This window comes from Loxodonta africana, chromosome 18 (assembly GCF_030014295.1).
Source record: "Loxodonta africana isolate mLoxAfr1 chromosome 18, mLoxAfr1.hap2, whole genome shotgun sequence".
Lineage (NCBI taxonomy): Eukaryota > Metazoa > Chordata > Mammalia > Proboscidea > Elephantidae > Loxodonta > Loxodonta africana.
The window spans coordinates 68934978-68954436 of NC_087359.1; the positions used below are offsets into that span (position 1 = coordinate 68934978).

General features: G+C 53.1%; 2 protein-coding genes and 1 long non-coding RNA gene across 20 annotated transcripts in view; 1 reads left to right on the forward strand and 2 right to left on the reverse strand.

Annotated features, from left to right (window-relative positions):
- Window positions 1-3053, reverse strand: part of MINK1 (misshapen like kinase 1) — a 59181-nt gene extending 56128 nt beyond the window's left edge. For 7 of the 12 annotated variants that reach the window (XM_010596539.3, XM_064271656.1, XM_064271654.1 and 4 more), the window contains exon 1: window positions 2768-3053. In XM_010596539.3, coding sequence (XP_010594841.1) covers window positions 2768-2824 — 57 coding nt within the window. In that variant the 5' untranslated portion in view covers window positions 2825-3053. The remainder of the gene's footprint in view (window positions 1-2767) is intronic. The other 5 variants (XM_010596541.2, XM_010596543.2, XM_010596542.2 and 2 more) reach the window with 1 other exon arrangement.
- On the forward strand, window positions 1834-11394 carry LOC135228119 (uncharacterized). Its single transcript, XR_010318442.1, has 3 exons — window positions 1834-2189; window positions 10816-10902; window positions 11284-11394. It is a non-coding gene; the product is annotated as an uncharacterized LOC135228119 (long non-coding RNA).
- PLD2 (phospholipase D2) lies at window positions 7809-19371 on the reverse strand. Of its 7 annotated transcripts, none has more exons than XM_064271659.1 (26): window positions 19315-19371; window positions 18909-18967; window positions 18689-18798; window positions 18472-18602; window positions 18248-18390; window positions 17737-17842; window positions 17576-17641; window positions 17374-17432; window positions 17141-17233; window positions 16897-17049; window positions 16343-16492; window positions 13649-13732; window positions 13424-13502; window positions 12498-12608; window positions 12145-12315; window positions 11631-11757; window positions 11314-11432; window positions 11110-11223; window positions 10861-10965; window positions 10554-10642; window positions 10334-10447; window positions 10125-10174; window positions 9715-9849; window positions 9323-9476; window positions 8868-8982; window positions 7809-8605 (listed from the first exon to the last, which is right to left on the reverse strand). In XM_064271659.1, exons 3-26 carry the CDS (start codon window positions 18795-18797, stop codon window positions 8381-8383), a joined length of 2802 nt encoding a protein of 933 aa, XP_064127729.1. In that variant the 5' UTR covers window position 18798; window positions 18909-18967; window positions 19315-19371; the 3' UTR covers window positions 7809-8380. The 7 variants fall into 7 exon arrangements, with proteins under 7 accessions (XP_064127729.1, XP_064127730.1, XP_064127728.1 ...); XM_064271660.1 differs by having other exon boundaries at window positions 18909-18956; window positions 19315-19343; XM_064271658.1 differs by lacking the exon at window positions 19315-19371 and having other exon boundaries at window positions 18909-19304.
- Between the last annotated feature and the right edge of the window lie 88 nt (window positions 19372-19459).

Genomic DNA, 19459 nt, shown 5'->3' on the forward strand with positions numbered 1-19459 from the left:
TTAACATGCAGTGTATCGTTTAATCCTCAACGACTCTAGGGTTTAATACTATTACCATCCTCACCCTATAGATGAGAGAACAGGGCCTTAGACAGGTAAAGCTTTTTGCATAATCTGCAGCAAGTAAAGGAATAAGGGGGTGCAAGGCCAAGGTAACACAGAAAGTGAGGAAGCAAGGACTTGAGCTCAGTAATACAACTCCAAAGCCCTTGCTTCTCCACACCACACCGAGCTATTGTGCTGGTGGAGAAATGGGGCCTTGAAGAGGTCAAGGGTGGCTGTGGGTCACAAAGTAGCAGGTCCATTCAGTCTCCTCACACATGGCTAAGAGATTAATGCAATTCAATCCTCCCTAACATCAGCTATTACTTCCATCACCAACCGAAAACCAAGCCTCATCTTGAAACAAGAGGAGAAAGACAACTTGGGCTCTTTAAGCGCAGCTAATAGATGCTGGGGAAACATAAATAAATATGTTTCTCTCCCTCCAACCCTCAACCCCTTATTACAAGATGAGGTAGTAAAGGGAAACATGCTTTGCTACTAATTCTCTAGGTTTCCATTTCTCACTGAAAAGCAGACGGGAACAGAAGAAGAGATGATTGCGCAGCTTCACAGTGCCACAGCAGCTTTCTGAGGTGGGGTGGAAGGGAAAGGCACTGAGAAAAGGTCAGCAGCAAGGAGAGAGCAGGCCCTCTCTAGCCCCATGTCAGAGAAAGCACAAGCCCACGGCACTGGGGTGGTAGTTGGGGAAAGGAGCACTTTCCTGAGAAGCGTGAGGCAGGACAGACGGAAGCACTGGGAGCAAGTCACCCGGCTCTCTTGAGGAAAGAAAAAGGAGAATAAGGCAGAAAGCAATCGAGGAAGGAGGCTAACATTGCTTCAAACAGAGAAGTCCAGGAAGGAAATGCCATATCCAAGGTCTGAGGGATTCCAGAATTGCTGGAAATTCCAGGTTGAGGGTCCAGGCCAACACCACAAGAGACTAAAAGAAAAGAGAAGCCCAGAGTCTCACAAGGTTCCAACCAAAGGTCATGGTTTGGATCCACCCAGTTCTTATTGTATTTCAGTCACTACAGCCACAGGAATCTGCAGCCAGAGTTAATCAACAACGGAGCCGGGATGGGAAGGTGGAGGGTTCATCCCAGAGCACAGCCTATTAAGGGACTTTTACTCAGAGGTGGATTTTTTTCTTCTATCTCAACTGACTTGAGAATTCCTGTTTAAACTCTGGCCTTAAGACTATCCCTCCTAAAGCCTTCAGAGCCCCTCCCCCAAACACGCCCCCCCCCCCAATTCAATACTGTCTCCCTCCTAGCAACTTATCACCTTATCTCCAGCAAGTCAGGTCTCATAGCCCAACATTGCACCAAACAAATTATGACCTGAATGGCAAGAAAAAAACTGTGTCACCTAGAGAAACCCAATTAACGACATGACTCTGCTCTCTTCAATTCCCCTCTCCCCTCCAGTCATATCCGGGGCACCTGTGTGGCTGACCGCCTTTTCCCTACACGGGCCATGTTCCCCGCTAACTCAAAAGCCAGAAGGCTGTTTGAACAGGGGCCTCCAGAGAAGCTAACCTAGAGGTGGGAAATCTTGCTCTCCCCACACCCTGGCCTAGTGAGAAAGCCCCAAGGACACAGGGCCAAAAAACCACCTGGATGTCTGGGGTGTTCACCTTGAAATCACTAACTCTCCCCTTAAGCAGGAGCTTCCTGCTGAAAAAAAGAAAACGCATAAAGGCTGCTGAAAGCTCCTAAACCAGAGCGTGTAAGAGCCCCAAGGGGGACAATAAATGGGTGTTTCGAAGAAATTCCTGCTGCAGTTATTTCCTCTGACCCCTTTTGTCATTAGCCTCTCCCCTGAGAGATCTCCACCGCCCTCCCCAGCCGGCATATAAATCCCCACTGCTTTTCCAAACCTCCCGACCGGCCGCATGCAGCGTGTGTTCGTGTGTGTATACATATAAACATCCTCTTCCTAGGCCAGGCCAGAGTTTGTGAAGAGAATAAACGCTTCCTTTCTCTCCTCCCCCAGTGCACTTGTCTCTCCTCCCAGCCCGACACTGCTGCAGGCTTGGTAATGTAATATTCACAGACCCCGAGACCGGAAATGCCTGGTTCTGGACTGCTGCACTTGAAACACAAGAGAAAGGATACGAACTGAACACGGGGGTGAGGGAGAAGGTAGGAGGTGTGGGGTGGAGTGGGGAGGCTGAAATACCGGCCGGGGAAGAGATGCAATTCAGCGGTGGGCGAGGAAGAGAGGGTGGCGAGGGGGAGGCTGTCAAGACGAGTTACAAAGTCAAAATTGGTGGAGAAGGCGGAGGGGAGGAAGAAGTCAGGGCAAGGGTGGATAGAGGGCCAAGAGGACGTCAGGGGCCCGAGAGAGGCACCACGGGAAGGATCCTGCAGCTGGTGGGGGACATAAGTTTAAGGGAAGCAGAGGGTGGCCCTCGATCACCTGGGAGGAAGGGGGTCCCGTACTTCGAGGTGAAGGTAGGGGTGGCGGAGAAGTGTGGGGGCGGGGCACCCTCCACCACAGGGTGGAGACCAAACTAGCTCCCAGAATCTGCAGCCAGTGGGGAGGGAAGGGGAGCAGAAGCCGGGGGGTCGACCACGGCAGGAGCCCAGAAAGGAGCAGGGGCGCCGCGGGGAGCGGGGGTAGCCGAGGGGTGCCCGGGGAGCACGTGAGGCGTGCGGCCACCTCGGTCCCCGGCGGCGAGGGCGCGGACCAGGGCGAGGCTGGGGGACGGCGCGCTCACCCGCAGGGCGGACAGGTCGATGTCGTCCAGGCTGCGGGCGGGGGCTGGGTCGCCCATGGCCTCCGCCGGGAACGGGGCCCCAGGGCCGCTCACGCTCTGGCTTGGTTATTCCACTGCCGCCGTCGCCGCTTCTCCCCCATCGGGGACCCCGGGGCGGGCTCCACCGCGCCTCCCCCGGAGAACGGGGAGGGGGAGGGCCGGCAGGAAGACCGACCCACCGACTGACAGGCGCTATCGCCCCGGAGCCTGCAACCCGAGCCGCCCGCCTCTCCTGCGCAGGCGCGGCGTGGCCCCGCACTGGGAGGGTGGAGGAGCGAACGTGACGCGAGCGCGCCGGATTCCCCCTCCCCCTAGGCGCCGACACCTGCGCGCAGGCGCAGGTGAGAGGGCGAATGGCGCGCGCGAGGACTGGGCGACCGCGCGAACCTGGCGTGAAAGAAGTGGGCGGTGGCCGAGGCGGCCGCAGAGCGCGGCCACCGGCTGGCGCGCGTGCGCACACGTGTTTCTTTCGCTTCTATTTTTTGCCCTTTCTCTCCCGCATTTTCCTCTTAGGTTTTTGTTGGCTCCTTTTCTTCCCTTTTCCTCCTTCTTTGTGTGCCCAGCTGCCAATCAAACCACCCACTTCTCTAGTTGCGGGGAGTGGGGGGCGGGACCCAACCCCCCTCTATTACTAGGGGGGTTGTTATGGCAACTCCCCACGCGAGGGCTGGGTGGCCTGCAGATAGGATGGGCTGTCCACCCACCCAATTGCCATGGCAACAGCCGAGCCGCTGGGGGAGGGGCCTCTCCGTGAGAACCTGGCTGGAGAAAGCATGTGGGAGTTAGGGGTGGTGGAGGGCTGGCTGCCTCGGGAATGCCCCATAGCCCTTTACCTGTCTGGATTTGGGAATGTTGAGGAGGGGATCTCAGGATAGGGAATTCTACCACAAACCTATGTCTCTGCACGTCTCTTAAAGTGTTCTGCACAAAGGAACTGTTTTCAACGATTATTCATTGATCACTGGAGCCCCGCGGCAGAAGGGGTGGCATGGGAAGGAGAAATCTGTGTCCAACGCCTTCAAATCTTGCTTGGTTCACCTTAGATCTAGCTAAACGTGTTGGCACAACACCCCCAGCCATTAGCCTTGCTGGAGGCTGGGTAATGCTATGTAAGTAAAAAGGAGTCACGTACTGCCTAGCCCTGCTGTGTGACCTTGAACAAGTTGCTCTGCTTCTCTGGGATTTTCTTTCACTGTGAAACTGAGGCGGGGAGGCTGTATGATCTCAGAGATCCCTTCCGGCACCAACACTATCTGTGAGAGACCCCACCTCCAGCCTTAATATAAACATTAGTTAGTAGACTTTGAAAGAAAGGTTCTTGGAAAGAAGCTGAACTACCTCCTTTCTGGACCCTTATCCTTAGAACGTTGGGATTCCCATCGTCTTATCTCCCCCACCCCATTTACCCTGCCATTGTCCTTGTCCGGGCCGCAGTCACCTCTCATCTCCATTACTCTATCAGCTTCCCTGCTTGACCCCTTCAAGTTGATTTTCTATACCCAGCGAATAATTTTTCTAAAACTCAGCTCTGATGTCACTGTTTAAGACACTTCACTGGCTCCACACTACCTTCTAGGTGGAGCCAAAAGTGTGGCATCAAAGGCGTTTGAAGAGTCTGCCTGCTTCTCTTGCCTTGTTGTTCAATACTACACCACTCAACTTCACATGTTTCAGCCATCCTGAAGTACTCAACTACACACAGTCCTCAGAACTCAGCATACTCTTTTCCAGTCTTTGCACTTGCTGTTTTTTCTCCCTGGAATATTCCTCAGCCTCCTGACCATCCTCTCTCATCATCCATTGCCCTGTCCTACATATCTAAATCACCTCCTCCAGGAAGGCTTCTTTGACCCACTAAGATTGAGTTTGGCTCTTCTTCTGTTTTAGCTGCCTGGCTTAAGCCCACAGTAACATTTAACATTGAATTGTAAGTGTCTGTTGAATCTCCTTAAAGGCAGGAATGATGTCAGTCTTGTTCAGCACAGGGCCAGGAAACCACAAGAGGTTCAACAACACTTAAATGAAGGCACCTGCTGTCTGGGTTGTTGTTGTTATGTGCCGTGTGGATTCTGACTCTTAGCAACCCTGTAGGACAGAGTAGGACTGCCCCATAGGGTTTCCAAGGAGCAGCTGGTGGATTCGAACTGCCAACGCTTTGGTTAGCTGCTAATCTCTTAACCACTGTGCCACTAGGGCTCCACTTAACAGTATGGATGGAACTTGAAGACATGCTGAGTCAAATAAATCAGTTACAAAAGGTTGAGTATTGTATGACTCACTAATGTAAAAAGACAAGAAAAGGCAAATGCATAGAGACCAAAGTTTATTCGTGGTTACCAGGGGCGGGAAGCAGGGAGGAAGGGGAGGGGTTAGTACTTACAGAGTACTGAATTTCCATTTACAGACATGGAAAAATCACATTGATTGAGGGTATGGTTGCACAGTTGATTATTGTAATTCCTATCAATAAATTGTACACCTGTAAAAAGTTGAATTGACAAAAGCTATGTGATAAATATATTTACAACAACAACAAAAGAGTAGCTGCTGAGGCTGTTTGTATACAACCAAATACCTCATGGGATTTGGTTCCTTGGTTTGGAGGTTTAGGGCCATGGTTTCATGGTACATCACAGTTAATTGGCCTAATAATGTGTTTAATGCTTCTGTTCTACCTCCTAGTTTTTTGCATAGTGCCTGGGGTCTCAAAAGCTTTTAGGCAGCCATTCTAGGCGTGACAACTGGTCTCTATTCTCCTGGAGCAACAGAGGAAGGGGAATCAGGAATAGGAGAAGGAAATAGACGTGCAGTTAATTGCCTCCATGAACAACTGCCTCTTTTGCCATGAGATCAGAAGAACTGGATGGTGCCCAGCTACCATTGCTGAACATTTTGATCAAAGATTCTAGAGAAGAATCTTGATTAAAAGGGTGGGAAATGCAGAACAGAATTTCAAATTCTCATGGACTCCAGACTTTCTGAAACCATGGAAGCTGATGAACCCCCAAAATTATTGCCCTGAGATAATCTTTAAACCTTAAACCAAAAATATCCCCTGAAGTCTTCTTGAAAACAAATAGTTTAGCTTCACTGATAATGTCTGCACTGAGCATTATACTCTTTTAAGATCTATCTATATGGGATCAAATTGACAAGAGCGGCTGGAAAGATTAGATAGGAACCTTAGGGGGCAGTGAGTTTATGTTAATAGGGGAGGAACAACTCAGAAAAGGAGGGTGAGAAACGTTGCACAACGCAAAGAATGTAATCAAAGTCACTGAATGGTACTTGTAGAAACTGTTGAATTGGGTGTATGTTACGTGTTAAATCAATAAAATAAAATATTTTTTAAAAAAGAAACTCCAGGCCTAATGGGAGAAGGGCAGATAGACCAACAGTGTGGAGAAGCCCACCTAGCCCCCAGCCAAGCCTGGAGCCGCTGCCACCTCCACCCCACTCCACAGTTAATGAGTTAATGATCTCCCTAGGGAAAGAGGCACTTACTGCTGATAATGAGGCTAATTAAAAGAATGCCAATTAGCACCCAGGGACCTCTATGAGTGGGAGAGGGGATTTCTTGTGTGGAAGTGGCTTCTTGTGAGGAAAGGAGGGCTAGACTCAAAGGAGAGGATGGGAGCAAGACAACAGTGTTCTCTCTCTTCTTACCATCACCCCACACAGACTCCCTCTTCTAAGAAGGCTTCCTAAACTCCTCACTCCACTTCCCTCAGTTTCCTCATGCTTCTGTGCCAATCCCAAGACTTCGGGGAGTGAGGCTGGGGGGAATGAAGGGCACGAGCCAGGACCTATACTAAACTATTTCTTTTAATTGCAAAATACTTCAGACATACAAAAAGATATTAAAATATATGTATGACAAAAATCCATATACCCACCACTGAGTTTAAGAAGTAAGTTAACAATTACAGTTGAAGCTCTCTCTGTATATCCCTCTGTTATCCCATCTTTTTCTCTCCACCCAGGACATAACCATCCTCAATCTGACGTGTGCCACACTCTTTCACAGACTGTGCAATTTAGTCTGTCTCCTCTCTCTAGCGCAGCACTGACCAATAGAATCTTGCACTGCAGTGATGGACATGGTCTATGCCTGTGTTGTCCAATATGCTAGCCACTAGCAACACATGGCTATTGAGCACTTGAAATGTAGCTAGTGTAAGACCAAGGAAAAAACTTATATATTTTTTTCTAATATTAATTCATTTAAATAGCCAGATGTGGCTAGTGGCTATCGTATTGGGCAGAGACGCTCTAGGGCAAAGGGTGGGGACTTTGTCTGTGGTACTTACCTCTGTCCTTGGCAAATAATATAGTATACGTGTTGCCATGGAGTTGATTCCAACTCATGGCAACCCTGTGTGTTACCGACTAGAACTTCTCCATAGGTTTTCTTGGCTATAATCTTTAAGGAAGCAGATTACCAGACCTTCCTTGTACCACCCAAGGAGGTGATCAATAAATATTTAAATCAGTGAATGAATCTTTAGAGAAAGCCAGTCATGGCTTTCCCAGTTGGCACCACTGAGGCCCAGAGAGGTGATGTGACTTGACAAGGTCACCTAGCTAATAAGTGACAAATCCAGAATTTGGGCCCAGTTCTTCCTGACGTGAATGAAGCCTAAACCCTTAACCACTCCCCTGGGGGCTTCCATAAGCCTCTCTCAGTGCCATTCCTCGAGAAGCCAGAGGCAGTCTCTCCAGGCCCTGCTCGGCACCCTTCCCTCATGCAGCTGCAAGGTCAGTGCCACACTTCCCCAGGTGCCCTGGTCTGGCTCTGCCCATCCTTCTACCCAGGCATCACTAAGTAAACACCTTCTTCTCCCAGCAGCCAGGTGACTGAGCTCCTGAAGCCACAATCAGGTAGAGCAGAGATGGAGACAGGAGAAAGAGGAAACGAGTGGGGTGGAGAATGTCCCCTCCCGTGGATGCAGAGACTGGTGCTCTGTGTAGGCAGGGAGAGGTGGCTCAGATGAGCACTGGGATTTGCCAAGGAAAAGGCAGGGACTTTTTTTACACTTTTATTTATGAAACACTTATTGTACTGATACAAAGTTAGTGTCTGTCAGCAGGCTGGCGAAGGCGGTTAGTGTAGCCCCCGCAGTGAGGGCTGAAGTCAGAAGTGGCTCCGACCTTTCCTCCACCTTGGCAGAAACAGGCTGGGAGAGGCCCCGGGGCAGGCGAGGGTTCAAGGGTAGGAGGAGGAGGGGGGCGATGGGGACGGCCCAGGGCAGAGTCCCCACCTTCTGGAGTAAGCAGCTTGACCCCAGGTGTCCCAGCAGGAGTTGTGCTGCTTCTCTGTAGCACTGGTTTAAACTGGGCGGCAGGGAGGACGCCGTTCTCTGGGCCCGTCTCCTGACTCGCCAGTCTAGAGTTGGGAGTGGCTCCTTGGCTGCTTCCCAAGGGAGGGCCTCTGTGACTTCTCTGTCCCCCTTGGGGGTGCCTGCCTCCCCCGGGTCTCAAAGGGCACTGCCCTCAGTCCACACGGTTAAGGGGCAGGAGCCAGACAAAGTGAAGCCTAGCAGCTGGTGATCTCTCCCCTGCCTGGAGCCTCGGCTATGTCCATACCTCCAGGGGTATCATGCCCTCCTTGCTGCCAAGGGAGGGCAGCAAAGACTCGTCCTCCAGGAACCTGAGGGGGAAGTGGACCAAGTGGCCCTGGACCTTGGTGAGCTCAGACTGTGCCAAGGGAGGGCTGACCGTGGCCAGAGGCTCCACAGCCACATATGCCCGGAGTGCCCGCATGGAGCGTGTGGCATTGGATGGCAGGCAGCGGAAGATCTGTGGGGAGGAGGGAAGTGGGAGCCAATAAGGTTTGGTGAGACTCTCCCAAGGGTCCAGTCCTACTCGCCTGGAGTCCTCCACTCCCCTCATACCATCTCTCAATACCACCCACATTGACCCTGGGCCATTGAATCCCTTGGTAGTCAGCACCCCCAGACCCTCACCCCCTCCTGAGAATAGCTGTGTGGTGGGACTTCTCTTCATTCCACCCGAGAGCATGAGCCATACATTCTCCCTAGGCCACGCCCCACACCCCCACCTGCTCATAGATATTGGCATTGTTCTCAGCTGTCTCTTGCCACAACTGGAAGAAGTCATCACAGACAGGGTCTCGGAGATCCAGGTCTGGCTGGGCACTGGCCCCGAGAATCATGCTATGGGAGAAAGGGATCCAGCAGGGCCAGATGAAAACCCTAAGAGAGACTGAGTACCAGAAAAATTCTCTAGTTCCTCTCAGGTCATCCAAAATAGATGTAATATTAAACAGTAAAATACGTGTAAACGAGTCCAACAGTTTTGTCTCTATTTTTTTTTTTTAATATCAAATTCTTGTAAAAATATTTCTTTTTGGTGTCCCTACTTTGCTGGTACCCCAAACTGGATTAATTTGCCTATTGGGAAAGCCAGACTACCTCTATGCACCCCTCATACCCGGCTTGAAAGGCAGAGAGCCCTGGCCACCTCCACCCTGCAGCCCCCCACCCCAGGCCATACCTGAAGCAGTGCTTCCTCAAACTCAAGGCAAACCTGCCTGCCTGATACTCCACCCCGTTCATGAGGGATGGCTCCATCTCTGTGTCCTCAACCAGCACAGCCAGCTCACTGTCCCGCTTCCCCAGTAAGCTCCGGTCATTGATGTTTGCAGAGCCTGGGGTGGGTACAAGACAGACTGTGTCTGCCTGGCCCGGAGTGTCCCCACCCCTGCACCTTCACCAGGCCACCGGCCTGTGGGCAACACGCCTTCTTTGGCCTCCATCCATAGTTGGGCCTCAGTCCTGTCTCCATCACCCCACCCCCTCAGCTCTTTGCCCCTGGCTGGACCCTCCTCCACCCCTGCATCCCTCCACCCCTCTTCTCACGGCCAGGGGCCCAGCTCCAGCACTGACCAATGATGACTGTTCGGTCGTCGGCAATGAGCATTTTGCTGTGGATATAGATGAGTTCTGAGACTGGGTGCCCACCCAGCTCCCCATGTGTGCGGAGCCCACAGATGGACATGTAGTCCCGCCACGCTGTCCCCACTGTGGATGAGAGGGGTGGTGTGTGTGTAAGGTGAGAAGTGCCCCCTTCATGCAGCTGCTGCCCTATCCTTCCCACCTCCTCTTCAGAAGACCTTCCTAGAGTCTGGTCTGTGTACATCTCTCTGCAGTGAAAGGTCCCCTGTGGTCTCAGGTCAGCAGGCCCAGAGGCACACAAGAAAGAGGCTCCTTCTCCCCACTGCACCCTCTGGGCTCCAGGTTCCCAACCTCCCCTCCCCCAGAGCCCAGAGCTTCAACCCCCAGCCCCCAGCACTCACTGGCTGCTTTGAGGCGATGTAGGATTGAATACTCCCCACGACACAGAGTCCTGAGGGAAAAGAAAGTGTGAGGGAGGCAGAGCCTAGGAGAGGGGGTGGGGACACCAGGAGAGAGGCAGGCCTCAAAGGCAGGAAGGGCCTGGGACAGAGTAACGAGGGGTATGGGTGGGATGGGGCCGTGGAGAAGCAGAGTCTGCCTGGGGGCTCACCTGTAAGTGAAGTGCAGAATGGCCTGGATGGAGTTACCACCACCTGTGGAGATGTCACCCTCAAAGCCAGGGAGCAGGGGCAAAAGCACATATACTCGGAAGCACTGCCCCTGTCTAGGGAGGGGGGTAAAGTCAGAGGTGTGAGCTATCCCCAGAGCACCCACTCCAGTTGGGCTTAAGCCAGGCTCATAGTCCCCACCTTCCTGCCAGTCCACCTTACTTGTGGGCCTTCAGGATTCTGTCCACAATCTCATCGCCCACCTTGTTCAGAACCGTCCGCCCATCTGAGCAGCTAATGAAGAACTGATTCTGGTACAGGGACCAAAGATAGAGATCAGCAGCCTGGCCCCTGCCCCTGCCCCCAGCTCCCACCCCAGGCTCCAGGCCAGGACCAGGCTCAGGATTCTGCTTTGGCTCAGGGCCCAGCCCCAGCTATCCTAGTCCTCAGTGACACTCACTAACATCGTATGTCTCCCTCCTAGGCCATCCCCTCCATCCTCTTGTCACAGACCCCACCCCGGTCAGACCTCAATGTAGAGGAAGTGCTGGCTCTCCCTGATGGTGTGCAGGTAGGCATTGAGGATGGAGTTCTCCGAAGTCCCTGCTGACCAGCGGTCCACTGACCTTAAGACCTGAGGGAAGTGGTGAACATGATGTGGCAAAAGACAGTCCTCACCAGAGAGAGGAGTAGTCATGGCGGGGGGTGGGGGTGGGGCTTTCCCAGGCAAGGGGAGTAGGCTGGGGCATTGAGAGGGCCAGGAGGTGGAAGCCCTCACCTGCACAGTAGCACACTGTGCCCCAGGGAATATGAAGGGGAGCTGGTTTGCAGTGTTGGAGGACTTGGGCAGCAGGTAGGAGTACATGGGTATCTTGTACTTTGCCTTGGTAGTCTGAGGTAGAGGGTGGCAGTGTCAGAGGGAGGTGGTCAGCTGCCCCTGTCTCTCTCCCAGCCTCTAGTGCCCGCAGGAGGGAGTGAGCACCTTGGTGAAGTTCCAGCGCTGGATGAAGTGCCGGGCGAGGTCCCGGGCTGGGGGGCCGTGGACAACCACCCCAACATCCCGCCATGGCATCCGGGGTGTGGTCTCCCTGTCAATGAAATCTGGGGGTCCCGGGAGAGTCAGGGGAGAGGGCAGGGCTGGTCTCTTGGGGCCACTTGGGGCAGGGAGGGAGAAGAGCCTACCAGATGGAAGGTTGCCTCAGCCTCGATCCATCTCATCTCACCCTCATCCTCAGTCTCTGTCCCAGTTTATACCCCTGCTCCCAGCTCTTGGGGGCTTTGGAGGAGGGGGGCCCTCACCCTCAAAAGGCCGGTCCAGCTGCACCCAGTCCTTGGTGATAAGATTGCTGTAGTCCTTGCCCAGCCAGAAGTGTTGGTTGTGGGAGAGGTCTGGGGTAGCTGGAGAGCCTGGGCACGGGGTGGGAGGCTGTAGGAGGAACACGCCCAAGCCAGGGTCATGGGCCATACAGAGCCAGGGCCAAAGAAAAGGCAGAAGGACTGCAAGAGTATAGACAGACAGACAGGAGATACAGGGAGGAAGAATGAAACTGAGAGAGATGGACTCCCAGCCCTTCCTTTCAGCTGCATTTGATATCCCTGGAGGAATCAGGGGTGGCGCAGGTAGTAGAAATGGGGAAGAGACTGAGTATCTTCAGAGTGGGTTCTTGGGGGTCCCAGAGAGGCTGAGCAGTGCTTGGAATCACTGGGGCCCGGGGGGGTGGGGGTGGGGGTAGGGAGAGGCGGAAGCTGGGAAAGAATGTAGATTTTAGGTTAGTTGAGTTTGGAGGCACTCAGGAAGGCCTTGGGGGATTACCTGAGGGGCGGCTGATTCGGAGGAGTCCCCAAGGTCAGTCAGTCGGTAGTGTGAGTCATCCCAGCGGCCATAGGCAAGGTCCAGCCCCCCCAAGAAGGCCACTACTTGGTCCACCACCAGGAGCTTTTCATGATGGGCCCACAAAGTCACCTGGTCTGGGTGGCGCATCACCTGGAACAGGTGTGGGGCACCTCATGAGGGTGGGTTTAGGTAAGGGAAGACAGATGAGGTGTTGGGAGGGAGAATGGGAAAATGAAAGGATGAGATGTTCAGGGAAAGGAAGGTTGAGGGGATGGGGAAGTGTGATGAGGAGGGCTGTAGTGTGGGAGAGGTCTCTGAGGCCCGAGAGTCACCTTTATGTTGGGGTGCAGCAGCATCAGAGCCCTCTTGCTGTAGCCACTGTTGATGCCCAAGGCCAACTCCACTTCCTTAAACAGCAGTACAGACACACGGACACCCTCCTCCTGTGGTGAGTGGGGGGAATCAGACCCTAATGTCTCTCCCAGAATGGCCCCTTTCCACCTTCCCAAAGCCCTTCCCCAGGCTCAGGATTCCTGTCTGTCCCTCCACCCTGCCTGGAGATCTTGGATGCTCTGCCACTTACACTCTGCGGTGAGGCTTGCAGCAAACTTAGATTGAGCATCTATCTGATTACCCATTCATCCATCCACTCATCCACCCAGCTATTTTCCTAACTACCCTAGTATCCATCCTCTCTTCATCCACTTATCTACCCACCTACCCTTATCTATCCATCCATCTTCCCATCTACCCACCCACTCTCCTGTCTATCCACCTTTCCAACCTCATCACCTCCTACCCTTCTCCCTTTCCATCATCTATCCATCCACTCACCCACCCACCCTCTATCATGTATCCTTCCTTCCATCCATCCTCCCACATCCACAGATGCCCCCTACATGGTAGACACTGTGCCTTGTACTGGATCTAGCGATATCAATCAGTCAGTGTTTCCACTCAAGGAGTTATCGGTCTAGTGAGAGAGATAGGTGTGAGCACCCCGTAGGTAACACAATAAAGTGTTACAGGTATTGGGAGAGAAGTCTATACCAGGTAGAGGGGAACATGAAGAGGGATCTGTCAGTTCTCACCAGGGAAGAAGGGGCCAGGAGAAGCGATGTTTGCCAACACTGTGCCAGGATAGGAACATTTCCTCCCCCTGAAGCCTCAGATTCCCTACCTTCTCCCATGCTACAGTCCCTTCTAGGCAACCTCCATCCATAAGCCACATACCGTCTAGCCGGGCCACCCTCCTTACCGCCTTCCTCTTGAGCATAACGTCCAGTCTCCAGTCATCTGAATGGGCTGGACGCTTCAGGTAAACCTCAGGACTCAACCTGGAATTCAAGACAAGGGGTGAGGGGCAAGCTAAAGGCCCAGACAACTAGCCACTCCTCCTCCTCCACCTCCTGCTCTGGCCAGCAAGCTGAACTGCCACAGGCCCTCTCCCACCTCTTCTTGCTTGGACCTTTCCCCCACTCACCACCAGTCTGTGATGAAAATCTCCTCCCGTGCTCGCAGGATGGCATCTGCCACAGCCGCGAAGTAACCCGCCCCATTCACAAACCTGGGGGGAGGCCAAGCCAAGGAGGTCAGAGGAGTCAGAAGTCAGAGAGCTCTGGAGAGTGAAGACCGAGGACAGTCATGAGTCAGAGGCGAGAGCAGGGACGAGAGATCAAGAGTGATCAGAGAGGCCAGATGGTATCAGATATATCAAAGTGGGATGAATTTGCCAGTACAGACTGAATAAAAATACAAGTTACAGAAGACACAATAAACGAAAGAAAATGATTGATTGGCAGGAGTAATAGAGCATACATAAAGAGCTCTAACAAATTAATAGAAAAAAGACATATAAGTCAACTGAAAAGTGAACAAATAAGAACTGACAGTTCACAGAGGAAAGTAAAATGGTCAATCATAGAAAAAGATGTTCAGTTTCACTAGTAAACAAGAAAATTGAAATTAAAATGAAATAACCCATTTTTCTATAGGTTGGCAAAAATTAAAATCACTGGGAGCATACAGTATCAGCACATGGGAAAGTGGGTATTCTCATAGACTATGAGAATATACACTGAGAGGAGCCCCAGTGGCACCGTGGTGAAGTGCTCCGCTGCTAACCAAACGGCTGGCAGTTCCAACCCACCAGTTACTCCTCAGGACAAAGTTGTGGCAATTTGCTTCCATAAAGATTACAACCTTGGAAACCCTGTGGAGCAGCTCTCTGCTGTCCCATAGGGTCATTATGAATAAGAATCGACTCTACGGCAATGGGTTTGGTTTTGGACAGCCTTTTTAGAGGACAATTTGGCAGTACCTATTAAAATATTGGAAACCCTGGTGGCGTAGTGGTTAAGTACTACGGTTGCTAACCAAAGGTCCAGCAGTTTGAATCCGCCAGGCGCTCCTTGGAAACTATGGGGCAGTTTTACCCTGTCCTATAGGGTCACTATGAGTTGGAATCGACTCAATGGCATTGGGTTTTTGGTTTATTAAAATATTAAATGAACACACCTTTTGACCCAGTAATTATATTTCTAGGAAAGTTGTTGTTATTAGGTGCTGTGAAATCGATTTTCAACTCATAGCAACCCCATGTGATGCAGCAGAACTGCCCCATTAGGTTTTCTAGGCTGTAATCTTTATGGAAACAGATCACCAGGCCTTTCTCCAACAGAGCCGGTTGGTGGGGGGGTTCGAACCACCAACCTTTTGGTGAGCAGCCGAGCGCTTAAGTGTTGTATCACCAGGGTTTCTTACGTCCTATAAAATGCTTAGGCAAAGATTGTGTACATCTCAGCAGTTGTATAAGACTGAAAAATTGGAAGTAACCTAAACGTCTAATCTCTAACACATGTGTTAAGTGAAAAAGTAAGTCACAGAAGAGTGAACTTGTTCATGTTAAAATAGACAGCTGTGCGTGCACATATGAAAACAACAGAAAAAGACCTGGGAGGATACAGATCAAACTGTCGCCAGGGTTGCTTCTGGGGAGAGAAATAGGGTTGTCGGGAGGGACTGCCGGAAGGGAGTTGGGGTAAAGGAGTGGTCGATGAGCGGGAAATGTATTTATCTTTTACTTAATGTGTTTCCATATTGTTAGACTTTTTAATAACCAACAGTCTACTTTGGTGGTTAAGCACAGGTACTAAACCCAGACCTCCACCTGGTTCCACTGTTGACAAGGTGTGTGACCTTAGGCAAGATTCTAAACCTGTTTGCCTCAATTTTCCTCATCTGTAAAATGGAGAAAACAACTGTACCTGCCTCATAGGGTTATCGTGAGCACTTAACGAGTTAACACACGTAAAACACTTAGAACAGTCGCTGGCACATAGTTAAGTGCTACGTAAGCATTAGCTATTACTAGTTCTTTTGTAAAAAAAAATTCTCAAAACTACCTCCAACACAAAATTCCTTCCATGACTCCCCTCTGGCCTGTGATAACGTTCAACCTCCTTAGCCTAGCGCCTAGCACACGGGGCCCTGCATGATCACACGCTGCGGATTCCCCTGGACTCTTCTCTGACCACGCCTCCTCACGCTCCAACAACAAGCAATCCTGCTGGTTCCCAGACACGTCAGGCTATTCCTGTCTTCTCTGCTCGGACAGCTGTCTCCATTTTCTTTGTCTTGCTAAGGCTAACCTTGGTGTTCCTGCCTTCTGGAAGCCTGTCCTGACATCCCCACGCTGGGCCAGACGCTCCTCCTCTGGGCTCTTCACTCTGCATCTATCGCTAGTGTGGCAAGTTCACGCTGTTTCATGACGGAATCACCCACTCAACTAACTGGAGGGGAAACCAGAGAATCCTGTGTCATTCCCAGCATTAGACCTGGCACACAGTAGGTGCTTAGAAAATGTTTACTAAATGAATGAATACATCAGAGAGACTTGAGGAGTGCAGAGAGAACAAAGGGAGCTGATGTACGGGAAGGGGATTAAGGTCACAGGAGATCAGAGAGGTCAGGGGTCAGAGGAGTTTGGAGGTCAAAGGGGTTAAGATCCGAAAGATCAGATCAGAGCGATCAGCAAGCTTAAAAAGGTCAGGGAGATGACAGAAGTCAAAGGGGGTCAATGAGATCGGAAGGGTCATAGGAGATAAAAGAGAGGGTAAAGGAGTCAAAAAACACCGCGGGGGTCAAGACATGCTCAGAAGGGATGTCAGTGTCTCACCACCGGGCCAGGGACCCAGGCCGGGGTGGAGCATAGCTGTCATGCTGGTGCAGCTGTAGGAAGTCTCTGCCTGGGCCCTGAGCCAGCTCGGTGATCTCCTGGCCCCACCACCGTGCCTGCCGGTAGCTGCTGCACTTGAGAATCAGGGACCTGGACAGGAGCAATGAAATGGAGCACTAACCCTCCACCTCCATGCCTCTGGCCTTGCCCTGAGACCTCCCCCCTTTGACTAGCACTTCTTTCCCACTTCCTGTCTTAGTCCCTGACTCACAACTCCATAGGGACAGGGCACATATCTGCCGTTGCGTATCCAGCACCTAGTATGATGCCAGACACTTAGGTTCAGTGAATGAATGGAGTTCCTTTTTGTCTTTATCAGCCCCTCTCCCAGGCTTACATTCAAACCCTTTTCTCTGAGCCTGGACTTTAAGAGCAGTCCCAAGCATCTGGCTGGCCGAGCTCCCTGGTAGAAACTTTCTTCTCTTCCATGGTCTCTCCCACTCAACAACCCTCAGGGCTCTAGGCCTGGCTCTCCACTCCCCAAGCGGCCTTACCTGTGGGAGGTGTCAATGCGGACCCCATACCGTGTCTCTGTGCTCCTTTTCCCCACTTGCACCTCGAAGCCAGGGTCGAAGAGCTGGACAAATGAGATGACGCCGGTCTCGAGGCACATGTACAGCAGGAAGGAGTCCTTCACCACCAGCCACCTGGAGCGGAAGGGCTCCATCCGTTCCTCCCTGCCCTCGGATCTCCTTCCTCACCCCCACCCAGTGCCCAGCCGTGCAGCCCAGCCCTCACCTCTTGGACCAGCGATAACAAACTTGGTCTCGGACACAGCAGGTGAGGCCAGGAACCCGGTGGCCCCCTGAGCGCTTGCGGATCACCCCCTCCCTGTAGGGAAAATCAAGAAGAGATACTAGATGAGGAACTCAAACCTCCCAACCCATTCTGCACTGCGTTCCCTATTCTCAGGGCAGGGAGAGATCCTGAAATGTTTGCAGATGGCTGGGTGAGGGGTGTTAGACACTCACAGTCCTTTGGAGCCAAGGTCTGTGATAAAGGACAGCTGACTGACTTCCAGGAACTCTGTCTGCAAAAGAAGGCAAAGGCTCAGAGGAGAGACCCTGGCTCTCAGTCCCTCAGACCCTACCAACCCTGGTCCTTAGCTCCCTTGGTAGTCTGATGATCCTTCCTAGCTCAAATGGACCCAGGCATCCAGTCCCAGGGCCTTACCATGGCGTGATAGTTGCGGTAGAAAGACATGGCCAAGAGGCGGTTGAGATAATTCTCTAGGTACTTCTGAAGCGGGGATGGAGGGAAGAGAGAGAAACAGATGGGACCAGAGGCATTTGCACACCAAACCCCTTCCTAGAAGACCTAGTGTCTGATCTCACCTGTTTGCTGGCTGCGTGTCTGGCGGAGCCCTCAGGAACCGCTCGGGGCAGAGAGGGAATCTCTCTGTTGGCGGCCTCTCCGGCTGGAGCATAGGCAACAGCAAAGCTGTGGAAGGGATGGGGTGAGGGTCAGGTAAGAGCTAAGGCCTGGGTGCCTGGGCCTCTGGAGCACTGGGTGGAGTGTTGGGGGAGGGCAGGAAGCCTAGAGACTGGCAGGAGGGAGCCCCCCTACCCTGGGAATGGAGACAAGAGAATGCAGGAGACTGCCAAGGGCATTTTGGGCATTGAGCCCGGCCGAGGTATTGGCACAAAACCATGGGCAGGGAGAGCGGAGCATGGAAGGTTTTCTGGCAACCAGGGTGAGGAGGGGTGCCTGGCGGCCAGAGTTGGGAGGAGGAAAGGTTGTGGCTGGGGTGAGAGAGGCTTGAAGAAATCATGAGGATGGGGAGTTCGTGCTTCTATGGGGTGAAAGGCGCCTGCCTTGCACAGTAAGCACTTTGCTCCTTCTCACCGCGCCAGAGGGAGCAGACTCATCAGAACTTTGTGTCTCAGGAGGTCCCGGTGCAGCTCCTGGAAATGGCGGAACTTCTTCTTTGTTGTCCAGGTAAAGTCGCCATGAGTCAAGCGGACAGAATACAGGGTGCAGGTTCCCACCTGCAAAGAACTGAAGTTGGATCCCAGTCTTCCACTCTGCCAGTCCTCCCTTCACCCGCTTCCTGGTGCCAGCCTGGCCACCTTGGATCCACTGGTGTATCTTTCAGTGCCCACCACCTGGGCTGTGACAGGGACTCCAGGGGCGAACACCAAAGGGTGCATTTTCAGAGGCCGAAGGTCATAGATGGCCAGAAAGGGGTGCATCCGGTCAGCTGGGTGGAAACAAAATGAGAGTGTCCATCCAGGAGGCCCCAGTCCCCTTGTCCCCCACTCCTTGAGGGCTGTCCTCTCTGTGTACCTGGGTCCTCTCCCTCCCTCAGGGTGTCCACTTCATCGGGCTCCATCTGTAGCTGGCTTGGGTCCAGGTCGCCCCCAGTGGAGAACAGGCTCTCTGGGGTGGCCATCATCCTAGGAACATGGGGAGGCCTCAGGCAGGTGGCCTGCCTGGAAGAACCCTGCCCCCTATGCCAGCCCCCACGGACCACCATCTCCCACAGGTCTTCCTCTTCCCCACTCACCTGGCTCCCGCTGAGCCCCAGCCTCTCTCTGATTACGGCCGGATCGGTCTGCAACGAACCTGACGAACCCCCTTGACCATCCATCCCCCTACCTCAGTTCTGCATCCTGAATCTCTCAGCCCCGCCCCCCGCCCCGTAACTAGAGAGCCAATGGGCACTGGGCCAGGCCCGGGTGGCCCCGAACTGGGACAGAGCAGAAGCCGGGGCAGGAAGGACCCTGGGTGTCAAGTAGGGTGGGAGACCAGATAGATCCAGGCGGGAAGGAGGAAGTTACGCGCTCCCGATTCGGGAGAGAAACCCCGAAATCCGAGTGCGGCTGCGTCAGGAGGCCCGGCAGTCCAAGCCCATCCCGTCCCCGTCCGATTTCCGGGCCCCAGGCCCCCGCGGCGCCCCTCTCCAGCCTCACCCTGGCAGCCCCGGCCGGCGCCGGCGCGGGTTCCGAGCGGAGGGAGCCGAGCGCAGCGGGCGGCGAAGCCCACACCCCAGCGGCCCGGGGCGGGGCCGGGACTCAGGGCCTGCCCTCGGGGGCGGGACGGCCCCCGGCCTCACCT

Bases quoted from the DNA above. Each gene is read 5' to 3' on its own strand.
- PLD2 (XM_064271657.1), bottom strand. From the start codon at position 18,878: ATGGTGGTCCGTGGGGGCTGGCATAGGGGGCAGGGTTCTTCCAGGCAG. The intron at 17,843-18,247 runs GTGAGAAGGAGC...TCCCTTCCACAG, and splicing joins AGTCTGCTCCCTCTGGCGCG to CTTTGCTGTTGCCTATGCTC. The intron at 12,316-12,497 runs GTGACTCTCGGG...CACCTGTTCCAG, and splicing joins TGCTGCACCCCAACATAAAG to GTGATGCGCCACCCAGACCA.